This window comes from Leopardus geoffroyi, chromosome D2, assembly GCF_018350155.1.
Source record: "Leopardus geoffroyi isolate Oge1 chromosome D2, O.geoffroyi_Oge1_pat1.0, whole genome shotgun sequence".
Taxonomy (NCBI): Eukaryota; Metazoa; Chordata; class Mammalia; order Carnivora; family Felidae; genus Leopardus; species Leopardus geoffroyi.
In genome coordinates, this window is record NC_059334.1 from 70,016,395 (window position 1) to 70,029,783 (window position 13,389).

A 13,389-nucleotide genomic window follows, 5' to 3' on the forward strand; every position below is an offset into this window, starting at 1 on the left:
TTATCTTCAAAGTCTCTATTAAGTATTATTTCTTTGCAACCTTTCTACTTAACCCAGAGTGGGTAGCATTATTCATCTCCCAGAATGTACATTGGTATTACAGTATGCACATCACAGTATTGTAGTTGCATGTTTTCCCTTTTCACCTCCACTCCGTAGACTCTCATTTATGAGATGCTGATGGATAGTGACTTTGTCTTAACTCACTTTGCATCTGCAGTATTTGCACAGTGCTGGAACATAGTATGCATTTGACAGATGTTAAACTTGGTGTGATTTTTTTAAAATATAAAATTATAGTATTATGTCTCCTGTGTGTGTGTGTGTGTGTGTGTGTGTGTGTCTAGACGGGTTGGAGGAGAGTGCCAAAAATGTAACTGTGACATTCACTGGGTTTCTATAATGTGGAGATACTACAATTTTGAGATTTAAAACTTCATTCAATAATAAAGGGACCATTCCTGCGACCTCAATGTTCAGTATACATGGTTGAATATATAATATATGGTTGAATTGAAGAATTCAATCCATAGTGGTTTGGAAAGGGTAGGAGACACTCAGGCTTGGCCTAAACTTGGTCTTGTGTTTTAGGGAGGAGCACGGAAGGGTGCTGGCCAGAAAGACAATGACTCACATTACTACTTCTCAGATGCCAGGACGCTGTATGAAGTTTTCCAAAGAGGACTTGCTGTGTCTGGTAGGCCTGGAAGTCTAATCTTGACTGCAAGAAGACCAACGTGTGGTCTTGTTGTATACCTCTTCTCCCCTGTCTCCCTTCTTAAACCCAATGGTAGTCTGAGTAGAATGCTGACATACAAAATGCAAGGGACATAGCATCAGAACGGGGGGCGAGAACCAGTGTCAGACAGACTTGAATTTAAAACCAGTTCTTCCCTTTAGAACTCTCCTCTAGTTCTGCCCTGTTGCAGCAGATCAGAATTCCACACAGTGAGACCCAAGAATCTGAATCTTTGACAAAGCTTCCCAGGGGCTTTGGGAGCCAGAGTTTCCACCCTACTTAGCCGAGGGCAGCAATTTGGCCAAGAAATTGTTTACCGGTGGGCTCTTTGTAGATGGCCGCACCTTAGAACAGAGGGACGAAGCTAATCAAAGGCGAGGCTGTTGCCCGGTCAGGACTTCGGCTAATCAGGCTGAAGCCGATTAGGACACCGAGTTTAATGAGGCTTCAGTTGGTGCCCCTTTGGGCCAATTATTTGACTTGTTCCTTGGCCGTGGGCCTCTGCTAGAATGTTCATCATTAGGGAAGTGATGGGATGCAGAATGGTATTTCCACATTTATCACCATTCTCTTACTGAGTGGGCTTGAAGAAACTGCCCCAGTCCTTCATGATGCTTCGTGCCTTAGGGGTAACAATAGTTACCCATGTGCCCGGAGTCACATGCCATCGGTGCTAGCTATCACTAGTGAGGATTTTAATACAAGGGATCCCAGCAGTAGGCCACGGGAGGTGCGTTCTCCGGGATGGAGAAGTGGCTGGGAGCAGCTTGCAGACCAGCACGTGCCGGGCTTCCGGGAAAGTTAGTGTCAGGCTTGACTTCTTGCACATTCGTGCAGCTGTTTCAGCAGAAGGAAAAAGTAGCAACGTTTCCCGTGGACAGTCTCCTCATTCATTTTTTTCATATGTCTTTAATCAGAGTGGCTCTCTCTTCCTGGCTTTCTTTCTCTTTCCTTCTGTCACTTAGGCTGGAAGTTCACTTATTTACCTCTGAATTCTTAGTAACTCTGTCTCAGAATGCTTCCTTTTGGCAAGATCCAAATTCCTCCAGCAATTTGGCTAGATCCTCTGGGTAAAATTTCCTTCACTTCCACTTTTCTATTTATAACTCTGTCTATTTCTGGCTTGGATGAGGGGGCTTCTCCGTTAGTTAGCGTTGCTCCCTAGCTCGACAACACCACTTCCTTGACTTTCAAAGCCGCGTTTACTGTTTGTTTCTAGCAAGTGGAGCTCCCAACCTTCAGCAATTAGGAAGCTTCATTCTTCTCTTGCCAAATGTATGCCACAATTGTAAAAATATCGAAGGTGACCGGGCGCCTGGGTGGCTCAGTCGGTTAAGGGTCCGACTTCGGCTCAGGTCACAATCTCGCGGTGTGTGAGTTGGAGCCCCGCGTCGGGCTCTGTGCTGACCGCTCAGAGCCTGGAGCCTGTTTCAGATTCTGTGTCTCTCTCTCTCTCTCTGACCCTCCCCCGTTCACGCTCTGTCTCTCTCTGTCTCAAAAATAAATAAATGTTAAAAAAAAAAATTTAAAAAAAATATCGAAGGTGAACGTATGTGTGCGTGTGTACAGGTGTGCAACTGTGTGTGCACAAGTGCACATATGTCACTGTGGTTCCTTATGAGCCTCAGTATCTCAGAAGACATTCTATAAACAGGCTAAGTACATCAACAGGTGATTCAAGAGAGTAAATGAAACGAGGGGAAAGGTCCCACCTGAATAGCTGTTAAAGAAACTTAGACGGAAGTACTTTTTAAGCCTATCAAACCAGAAGGTATGATAAAAAGATACTATTTAGTGTCTAATACTTGAAATGTCGCTGGTGGGAGAAAAGCCAATTGTCACAACTGCTTCGTGCAGCAGAGCTCCACTGACCGCCAAACCCCCAAGCCCTCCCCAGCCAAGTTGTTTCATTTCAGAGACTCCAAGAAAATGTCCTAAACTTGAAATTAGGATTTGAGAGTATTTATTATAGCATTATTTAAGGTGTCAAATTTGGAAACAACCTAAATACTCATACTGAGATAAATTCAACTGCAGTAGAACCCTTCATCAGATGGTCATAAAAGGCCACTGAAATCTCTATAGAGAAGACCTGACAACATGGGAATTTTTAAATCAAATGGGAGAAGGAAGCAGGATCCAAAGTGTATATGTGGAATGAACATAACCCTGTAAAATTATACAAAGGAACTATGAAAATAAAGATCAGCGTTAATGATATTTGTGTTTGATAATTTGAGATTTGATAATGATAATGGTGTTTAGGTGATGGAATCATTGACAGCTCATATTTTGATTTTTTACATATTTTTTATGAGCATACATTTCTCTTATCATAAGGAAGCTCAATCCAAGATTAATCCAATATAGGTTCTTTGTGTTTCTTGTGGGATTTTACTTATTCACATCATATGGGTTGTCCATCCTGACGGTTTTCTTCAAATGTCTGTTCCAATAAGGGTCACATATTCCAACACCGAAACACCCTGAATGTTTGAAAACATTTCCTAAATGTTTCAAATGTAGTTCCAAATGCACTTCCTAAATATTTCTAATGTAGTTTGTAAAAACTCTTTCTGCCTTTCAGAACTGAGTACTTACTGCCTTTGAATTTCCTTCATAAGAGTAGCTCACATTCTTACTGGATTTCTCCTCCTTTGTGTCTTGTCTCTTCCTAAACCCCTGCTATCTTCTATGATCCAAAGGATTTGCAGATGGAGCTGATTTTCTTTTAATGTTATGTTTTTAGATAATGGGCCTTGCTTGGGATATAGAAAACCAAACCAGCCCTACAGATGGCTGTCTTACAAGCAGGTAAGTCATGCCCATGGTATTGGATAGATTCTTACTGTGGTATTCTGAGCTACTTTGGTCTCTTGACTGCTTTTCTTTTTTTTTTTTTTTTTTGCCCCCACCCCCACCCCCAACTTGTAGGTGTCTGATCGAGCAGAATACCTGGGCTCCTGTCTCTTGCATAAAGGATATGGGCCATCAACAGACCAATTCATTGGCATCTTTGCTCAGAATAGGCCAGAGGTAACCATGTTGAAGTTAACTCCAGAAATGAGTCAGGGCTAGGTCTAAAGACTTAAACCCCACCCTGAAACCAATACCGTTATACTTGCTGTTGACTTACCAAAACTATTTAAAGACCTCCTACTCTTTAAATATTGTTCCACTGTAAAGAGTTACACCTCAGAGCCTCCTTAATCCCTGGTTGAATGTCTAATGATCTAAGTTGGTAACTGGATTTCTCTTATTTCCTAGCCCATTATGATTCACTTTAAGTCAGTCTCTGCCAAATGAGGAGAAAGTAAGGATGCTGTGGGGAGCTGGCAAATAAGAGCTTGTGGACATTGTAGAAAGGAGGGGAGGTGTTTGTATTAGAATTGGAACATTCATGTTGTACTTGAACTGGTCAAACAAGGTACCCATTGCTACTGAGAGTGACTATAACCATCTTTATATAGTGAGTTGAAAGAAGATGTAGACACTAAGATGATTGGACTCAAGCTTTAGTTAAGTCATTAGGCCAGTATCCTCAGAGAAAGCCTTTGTATGCTTCAGAATAGGTGGAAGTCCTATGCTTACTAGAGCCAGTTGCTTAACCTAAAAGCTGAGAGGGCACTGGCTGTACTTTTGGGTGAATCTACACACTCCACTTTGTTACACCCAGCCTCAATAGGAAGGGATATCCTTGACTCTAATTTAGGAACTTAATGCCAAACCTGGTATATTAGTCTGCTCGTGCAACCACAACAAAATATCACAGACTGGGTGGCTTAACAATAGAACTTTATTTTCTCATGGTTCTGGAGGCTGAAAGTCCAAGATCAAGGTGTCAGCATGTTTGGTTTCTACTGAGGCTTCTCTTCTTGGCTTGCAGATGGCTGCCTTCAAAATGAGTCCTCACGCGGCCTCTTCTGTTATCCTTGGTGCCTCTTCCTCTTCTTATAAGGACACCAGTCATATTGGATCAGAGTTCCACCCTTAGGACCTTATTTATTACCTCTTGAAAGGCCCTATCTCCCAAAGCAGTCACATTGGGTGTTAGGGTTTCAGCATGATTTTCAGGGGGGTTGGGGGGTGGACACAACTCAGTCCGTAACACCTAGACTGACATTTAAGGCCCACCACTCGCAGATGCTGACCCACCTTCCCAATTCATTTTGTATTAACCTTCACGCTTCTTGATGTATATACAGTGATGTTGTGCTATCCTTTGTTCATCCACTTCCTTCTTCCCTGAATGCCTGCTCTGCCTCCACCTCCATAGTCAAATCTTACCAGTCCTTCAAAGCCCTGCCCCATTTCCATCACTTTCCCCAAAGTAGTCCCAGATGGCCTTTACCCCACCCCAAAAGTGATCTCTCCTTCCTTTAAATTCCTTAAAACGAATGCTTTCTGTACCTCTTATGGATAGAACTTACTGCACTTCCACCTTTGGATTTTGGTCCTTTGTGTAGTAGTCGTCTCTGTGCCTAGCTTATCTCCTTTATTTAGCTGTACTCTACAGCATTAGCAATGGAAGTCTCTAGGGCCCCACGTGATTTCTTTTAACACGAAGGCCTCAAACAAGCATTTGTGGGCTGAATGACTGAAGTAATACTCTTCCCTTTCAAAGCGTTCTCTAGTTCTTACTGGAGCTTTTCTCCATACAGTGGATCATCTCTGAGTTGGCTTGTTACACATACTCCATGGTAGCCGTCCCCCTGTATGATACCTTGGGAGCAGACGCCATCATATACATTGTCAACAAGGGTAAAGCTTTGCTATTCAATTATAACTTGATTCTGTGTTCATGCTGAGTGATTCCTCAATATCTGCTTTGGTTAACAGACTTGGAATGCTATGGCCAGAATTTGCTCAAGTCTTTCCTGTCCTGTAGTACCGAGGATATAATTTACAAGGAAGTTACCAAAAGCACAAGCAGGGATATGTACAGATAGAAAGTTCAATAAAATGTTCAAGGTGGCACGGTGTGACAGTATAGTTTAGAGATAAGATGCCTTACTTTGGCCACACTGGATAAAAGGTCATCGAGTGAGTGACTGAGTCATTTAATTGACTAAATCACTATGGAACTTCTGGTTTCATTTCCTATCATTGTAAATCCAAGTCAGTATGGTTAGCCAGCATGCACCAATGTCCATGGTGAATTTGTAGAAAAAAATTACCATGGTTAGAGAAAAAAGTACAAGCTCAAAGGTCAAGTAACAGCTCTTTCACATATCCAAGATCTTACCTTCTGTCCCAGAACTAGTAGGTTGAGTGAGTAGACCCATTTAAACTATAAACATAATCAGCAGTTGTTGTTTTTTTTATTTTTACAAGCAACTATCACAGCAAATGCTAACATTTAGAATCATAAAATGTTTGTCTGCTAAAATCCCATTTGTCCCTTTTCTCTTCTACTCCCTACTTCCCTCCCCAAAATAAAACACAGTGACAGGACCACACCTAAGTGATCCATGTTTGTTGTCTGTATTCTTAAGCAGAAAGAATTACATGACTCTAGAAACTGCAAACTGTGTTGGTAGCATGCATGAAAACTATGTGCTTCTGTTTCAATTAAGCTCATTTATTATCGATGGAATGCTGCAGGTTTTCTGCATTACAAATCTGATTTGCAGACATAATCTCCTTTGGGTACCCACTAGCTTTGAAATTTTCAAAAATCTCTTCCTTGTTGCAAGGCAATCAGGTACCTAGCAGGGCACGAAGGTGACCTCTGGCTCTGTTTCTGCTTCCAGCTAATATCTCTGCGGTGATCTGTGACACTCCCCAAAAGGCATCTCTCCTGATAGAGAATGTGAAGAAGGGCCTCACCCCAGGCCTGAAATTGATCATCCTCATGGATCCCTTTGAGGATGACCTAAAGGAAAGAGGAGAGAAAAATGGAGTTGAGATCTTATTGCTGTTTGATGCTGAGGTATGGGCTTTAAATTCAAATAATAGCTTTAAGAGGAGTAAATGAGACTCATGCCATGAAGTTTGAGAATTATTTCTCTAAAACAATTCAGAAGCCATGCCAGAGGAGAAGAAAAGTCTGTGGTCAATGGGCACAGTCTTCTAAGTGGAGGATTTATGAATACTGAGGTCAGTGGTAGCTAAGGATGTGGGTCCTGGAGTCAGGTTACAGGGTTCATATTCCAGCTACACATCTATTGGTCAGGTGACCTTAGGCAAGTTTCTCCACATCTCCCTTTTCCCCTCTGTAAAATAAGGATGAAATAGTCCCTAACTCACAGAGGAGTTGTAAAGTGTTAAATGAGTCAATCTATATAAAGTGTTCAGGACAGCGACTGGTATATAGTGAGCCCTGAAATGTCAACTATTCCTATTATTCAGAAAGATTTAGTAATGGTCCTAGATGACTGGACCTCAAGAATACAATGGGAAGTTTGGACATCTGAAATCTGCCCGCTTGAGGCTGGTATTCTAGGGAAACCTTATGTTCCTCCCTGCCTGAATATTGGCTTCTAGGCCTGATCTGGGTTAGAGCATTGCTTTGATTCCCACAGAAAAGGGAGGTATTTACATGGAAAAGGAAAGAGAGGGCTGTGTTTGTCATAAGTCTGTCCATCTTAACCGATGACTTCCTTTCTTGGCTTTCTGTTCACGTAGAATCTAGGCAAAGAGAACTTCAGAAAACCTATGGTAAGTTTTCTTCTGCCCAAAATTGAGTCTTGCCATATTCAACTCCCAAAGCTCTTGGTAGATTAATCCTTTGTGCTTCCTCCTCTAGCCCCCTAAACCAGAAGACCTGAGTATCATCTGCTTCACCAGTGGGACCACAGGTCAGTGCCCATGAAGCTGTCCCAGAGGCCTCTGCTCAGCCAAAAACATAGTGTGAGTCACCACTGGTCTGGTAAATATACCCTATCCTTAGGGTCATACAACCTAAGTTTTGAGTATGGATGCCCACATGGAAAAATGTAAGTATAAGCAAGTAAACTTCATGGAACACACCGGGAGGTTTTTCCATGCTATGGACTTCAGGAACCATACAGATGGCATCAGAGTCAATTTTCTTCCCCAACCACCACTCTCTCAACTTGACACCACCAGAATGGTTTCAATCAAGGTGACTCAGGGATAGTTCTACACAGATCAGTGTGTGCCCATCCCTACCCCTGAATCTACTTATCTGTTATAACTCCGAGTAGATTTAGATATGGCCCCATGTGCCAGTTTGTAATGTGATAGTTAGGAAATATAGTTAGGTCTGAAGTCTTAAACATGAGAAGAGTGCAAGATTGGGGGGTGGGGGTCACCTGGAGTTTTATTTTCGACTGTTGCAGTGTGAGATTGTGGCTGTACCCTCTGTGGTAGTAGAAGTCTAGCAATGTTGTCAGCAGTAGTGTCTCTGGGTGCATTAATCATTCATAAACGGAGTCCTATACCATTCATAAAAAGACACGGTGATCAGAGAAGCTCTTGACTCTCTGGAACAGAACCATTTGAATGCAGCTTCTTATTTCACAACCAAAGTCTACCTATTAGTTATTTGAAGGGTCTTTTTTTCCATGTCCTATTTCCTACAGGTGACCCTAAAGGAGCCATGTTGACCCATGAAAATATTGTTGCAAACAGTTCTGCTTTCCTCAAATGTATGGAGGTCAGTGGTCAATTTAAAAAGAGGTATTCATTAAAATGTAAATCTGTCATAAGATTTTAATCTTGATGTTAGAGGAGGCAGAGACAAAAAACAAAACAAAACCAAAAGCCACGTTAAAGGCCTGACAATGAATCAGTGTGGACAAATACTGGTGCATCTTTGTCCAGAGGACTGTGCATTTTCCAGCCTTGGTCTCTTAGAATCACTGCATGTATCTACACTCAGTGAAGTTAAGGAGCACCTTAACTTCAGTCATACAGTGCACAACCTGTGCAACTATGTGTGGCAATCCTGGCAATTTCTTTAAAATTAAAGAAAAAATTTTGTTGAGATATTATTGACGTATTAATTTCAGGTGTACAACGTGATTCCATATATGTATATACTGCAAAACGGTCCCTGTGATAAATTCCAAGTCCATCAACACACATAGTTTTTTTTCTTGTGATGAGAACTTTTCAGATCTACTCACTTAACAACTTTCAAATCTGCAACACAGTATTATTAACTGTAATTAATAGGAGCTGCTTTTAAATCTCCTCTAGAATAGAAAGTTAGCACTAATCCAATGGTATCTCTTTCTTGTTCTGATCTATAGTGTATTTTCAAGCCCACCACTGAGGATGTGTCCATTTCCTACCTCCCCTTGGCTCACATGTTTGAGAGGATTGTACAGGTGAGTGACCTATGTTCCTACCACGTATGTGAAAAGGCAGTCTTGATTAGTAGTTCCATGTTTATTTCAAAGGCAGCTACACAACATTTGTGGTCCTTTCTCTAATTGGAAAGAAGCACACAGGGAGCTGGTACAGTTGAGTCCTAACCCTGGCATTTACACTTCACTTGCTGCAAGCCTTTCTAGTTGTGTCTATGTATGTCCAGCAGAATTAATGGTTGCTCCTGCCTTTACCCAGGGGCCTGTGAGTCCAGTGACGTCATAGCCAGGAGCTTACTATCTGCTCTCAATTCTATTTTGGGATAGGAATATTGTTTCTTCCTTTACATTTTATTTTGGTTAGAATTTTTTTAAAAGATCTAGGGTTAGGGGCACCTGGGTGGCTCAGTCAGTTGAGTGTTCGACTTCGGCTCAGGTCGTGATCTCACGGTTTGTGGGGGTGAGCCCCGCATCGGGCTCTGTGCTGACAGCTCAGAACCTGGAGCCTGCTTTGGATTCTGTGTGTGTGTGTGTGTCTCTCTCTCTGCCCCTCCCCCACTCATGCTCTATGTCTCTCTCTCTCTCTCTCAAAAATAAATAAACATTAAAAATTAAAAAAAAAAAAAGACCTAGGGTTAGAGAAAAGGAAGTTTCCCACAAAGGTGCAGAGAAGGAACATTTGATCCGGGTAAGATGTTCAGTATGTGTCAAGGTAGAGCCAGTTAGGATCATATGAATGCCAGAGAGCTGCCTTTCTGTCAGTGGACTCCAGGCTTGTCAGGCAATTCTGGGGCTGATTTGAGAATGGAAAATAGTGCTGGCCTTCCCAAAACACATGCGGTAGTATGGATGGAAAATCCCCTCGCTGCTACTCACTTAAATACCTCTTCAACCAGTTTATCTGTTGTGCATGAAATGCCAAAATGAACAATTCAGTTCCTTGGGCTAAAGTATTGGCATCTGATTAATAAAATATGAACTCTAATAAGCATACTTTTTCACATTCTAACACCTCCGACATTGAGATAGTCTTCCAACTGTAGGCGTGTTCTGGTTTCAGTGGCAGGGTTTTTCTTATTGCTACATGATGGACGGTCTCTTACAAAGGACAGTGTCTCGAACTGTCACTCAGAGCTACAGGTGGAATAGGGTGGGCCCTCCATCTCACGGTCTGTCTTCCCTGTCCTGCCACCTCAGCAGAAATGAGTCTGCAACCTGTCTTGGGCACAGGCTCTCAGAGTTCTGGGTATCTGAAATTTGTGGGGAGGGTGCTGTACAGAGAAAAGTGCCTGTGGATGGCAACCTAGTTCCTCAATTCTGCCCAAGACAGCCCCCCTCCCGCCACCATGAAGTGGGCCTTTGGCTCTGAGCCCTGCTCTTTGGTTTTGCTTTTAGACTATCGTGTACTGTTGTGGTGCCAAAGTCGGTTTCTTCCAAGGAGATATTCGGTTGCTTCCTGATGACCTGAAAACTCTGAAGCCCACAGTGTTTCCTTCTGTGCCTCGACTACTCAACAGAATCTACGATAAGGTGCCAACCTTGCTTCTGTGGGGCTTGCCCTGGAGATGAAGGAACGGTCTGTGGCTTAGGCCTGACTAAGGTTTTTAGGAACTTTACGTTGCTAAGAAAGTTTTCCCACATACGCCCCCTACTCCCCGTGAGCATCCACCTAATAGCCACATTCACAAATGCAACTGTGAAAAAACACAATAAATGAAAACTCCTTTCATGTGGATAAGATCGTTTGGACCAGATCTGGAGAAAGAGCTCAAGTCAGGGACTTAGGGAGCTCCTCAAAATTAAGCTGACTTATTGAGGAGTTGTTACTCTGGTTTCATAATGCCTACAGGCTCTTGAGTTTCTTGCTGAGGTACCAGGCCCATGGGCAACATTTCATATGCATTCCACTATCTAATCCTTGCAAAAACACAGGAAATCCCATCCACACTTACTATTCCCAACTTCCAGCTGAGGAGACTGAGCCTTGGGGAGGGGAGAGGAGGAAGAAAGAAAAGAAAAAAAAAAAAAAACAAAAAACCTGGCCAGAATCATAACCAATAAGGGTTTGGGCCAGAATCAAACTGTCACATAGTAGTTAGTTGTCATTGATCGCTGCTCTATTTTTCATTAGACTTTACAACACGGTGATTTTTCTAATTCAATTTAATCATTTCTCCTGCATTCATTAGCTGAGATTCTTCTAAAAAGATGTGACAAGTGTTCTTTCCCTTTATTTATCAATCTTTAGAATAATGAATTGGTGTCCCAGAGATCTTCAGAAATGACCAAGATTTTTCATTTGTAATATTTTGAACTTGTGATTTGCATAGTTGTATGCTTAATCCATCTCAGTCATTCTTTCTGATGTTCAAATTGTCCCACCATCGAAATTGGGAGCCCAATCAAGTTCTTCATGTGTCCTTTTGACATAACTCCCCATAACATGTCCCAAGCTTATCTTTTGTGTTTCTCACCCAAGTCTTGGATTGTCTAACTTTTCCAGGGAGTCCTTGGAACTGGGATTTGAACCCAGGCAATATAGTAATATAGTCCAGGCTCTTAATCAGATATTTGATCATCTCACAATTCCATAGACATGGGATCCCCGAGGAAATAACACATGGCCACTCTGCACATGCTTTGGACTCCACCCCTGAGATTCTAGCATTCCCCTTCACACCTGTGAATCTCAGTACTACCCTGGGGCTTTGGTGATGGGGCAGGCAGCATTCTAGCACACAGATGACCCCTGAATATTGAAAGTGCTAGTTTTAACAGAATTGTTAACAACCCTAGCAGCTGTCAGCATGCTACGGAATTATTAGATTTGGCGGCTGTTATGGTTTTGGTTCATGTTATTAGACATTTTTACTTTTGATAGTTTTTTAATGATATGGTAATACTAAACACACAGCTTACTCTGCAACTTATTTTAAAAATGAAGGACTTTATTAGTGTGACTACAAATTCCAGCCTCTGTCAGTGATATATTAGGAGGAAGTTGCCTTGTGAATGATGAAGATAAATCTCTTAAGGTTGAAAGAGGTATCAGGAATGACAGGATGCTGGCAACATTTGAGCGTAGATCTCAGAGAGAGGTGGTGAGATATTGACAAAATGATGGTATAGGCATAAGTAGATGCCTAGAACCTACAGCACAGTTGGCATTAGGGGCTAAGGATGAATAGCTCTATTTAGCTAAAGGCTTAGAAATGGAAGTGTAAATATGGAAGATGGCTAGAGAGTTCTCTTCCAATTCTGAACTGGAAAAGAACTTTGATTTCCTTGAATCTGACTTCTGGTAGGATGGAGTCCTGAAGGCCAGAATATGGGGTTCAGGATTTCATTTTGGAAGTAAGGGGATTTCTTCGAGTTGTACTTGAAGCTCTCCTTTGGCAGGTACCTGGTTTATAGATTAGTCACAGTGAGGCAAGAGTAAGGGAGTCTAGGGAAATAATGAGCTGGTAAAATGGTGCCATAATTAAGTCCAAAGGGAATGAATAAATAGAAAAATCTGTTGGGTTTTGTATGGTGTGGTTAAACAAACTTTAGTTACAGAGAAGAGTGGTATTTTTCCATATTTAATGTATATAAGCATTATAGGGCAAGGGGAGGGAGAGATAGGAGGGAGAGATTCCTAGGCCTTTCTTTGATCTATTAAATCAAAGCCCTAAAGGTGTTGCCCATTGAGCTGTTTTTTATCTAGTACCCCCAGGTGATTTGGTAGGCAGATGTTGACAACATTTTGAGGACACGCTTATTTCAGCTGTCAAAGTTGTTTGCCAAGGACAAGGAATCTGGAGGAGCTGGAATTCTGTACCTATACACTCAGTGCACTTATTTCTTAGTGTGGCCCTAATTCTCTGGAATCATCATTATTTAGCAACGCAGTTCATGACATGAAAGTCACTTCTGTATGAAGAAGGCACTATCTTTTGCTCACCGGTGAATGGCGTTGGTGAGTATCTCCAGTAGGTTTCCAACTAAGAGGAACTATCATTTTCCAGGTACACAATGAAGCCAAGACACCCTTGAAGAAGTTCTTGTTGAACCTGGCTGTTTCCTGTAAATTCAGTGAAGTAAAAAAGGGTATCATCAGGCGTGACAGTTTCTGGGACAAGCTCATCTTTGGAAAGATCCAGGTAGGTTGGTTGGGTACAGGACAGAGCCAGGCAAATATCTGGGCTTCCTGCTAGCTTATCATACTTTGCTTTTTCTCTGATGGCTGAGTGTCTCTTTAATGGAATATCCTTTCACACTTACTGGGTTTACTCCCCTTTTGAGGTGAGGTCTCTCTGGGACAACTTTGTCATTAAAGGAAATTGGTCAAAAAGTAGAAAATGGATTTTCTTAGGTTTTGGCACACAGTCTTAT

At 42.0% G+C, this 13,389-nt stretch overlaps 1 protein-coding gene across 5 annotated transcripts in view; it reads left to right on the plus strand.

The window, feature by feature from the left end:
- ACSL5 (acyl-CoA synthetase long chain family member 5) overlaps positions 1 to 13,389 on the plus strand; it is a 43,412-nt gene that overhangs the window by 22,788 nt on the left and 7,235 nt on the right. For all 5 annotated transcript variants that reach the window (XM_045438907.1, XM_045438905.1, XM_045438908.1 and 2 more), the window contains 11 exons: positions 592 to 697; positions 3,489 to 3,553; positions 3,674 to 3,775; positions 5,401 to 5,500; positions 6,493 to 6,671; positions 7,367 to 7,399; positions 7,488 to 7,539; positions 8,287 to 8,360; positions 8,959 to 9,036; positions 10,411 to 10,545; positions 13,023 to 13,157. In XM_045438907.1, coding sequence (XP_045294863.1) covers positions 592 to 697; positions 3,489 to 3,553; positions 3,674 to 3,775; positions 5,401 to 5,500; positions 6,493 to 6,671; positions 7,367 to 7,399; positions 7,488 to 7,539; positions 8,287 to 8,360; positions 8,959 to 9,036; positions 10,411 to 10,545; positions 13,023 to 13,157 — 1,059 coding nt within the window. The remainder of the gene's footprint in view (positions 1 to 591; positions 698 to 3,488; positions 3,554 to 3,673; positions 3,776 to 5,400; positions 5,501 to 6,492; positions 6,672 to 7,366; positions 7,400 to 7,487; positions 7,540 to 8,286; positions 8,361 to 8,958; positions 9,037 to 10,410; positions 10,546 to 13,022; positions 13,158 to 13,389) is intronic.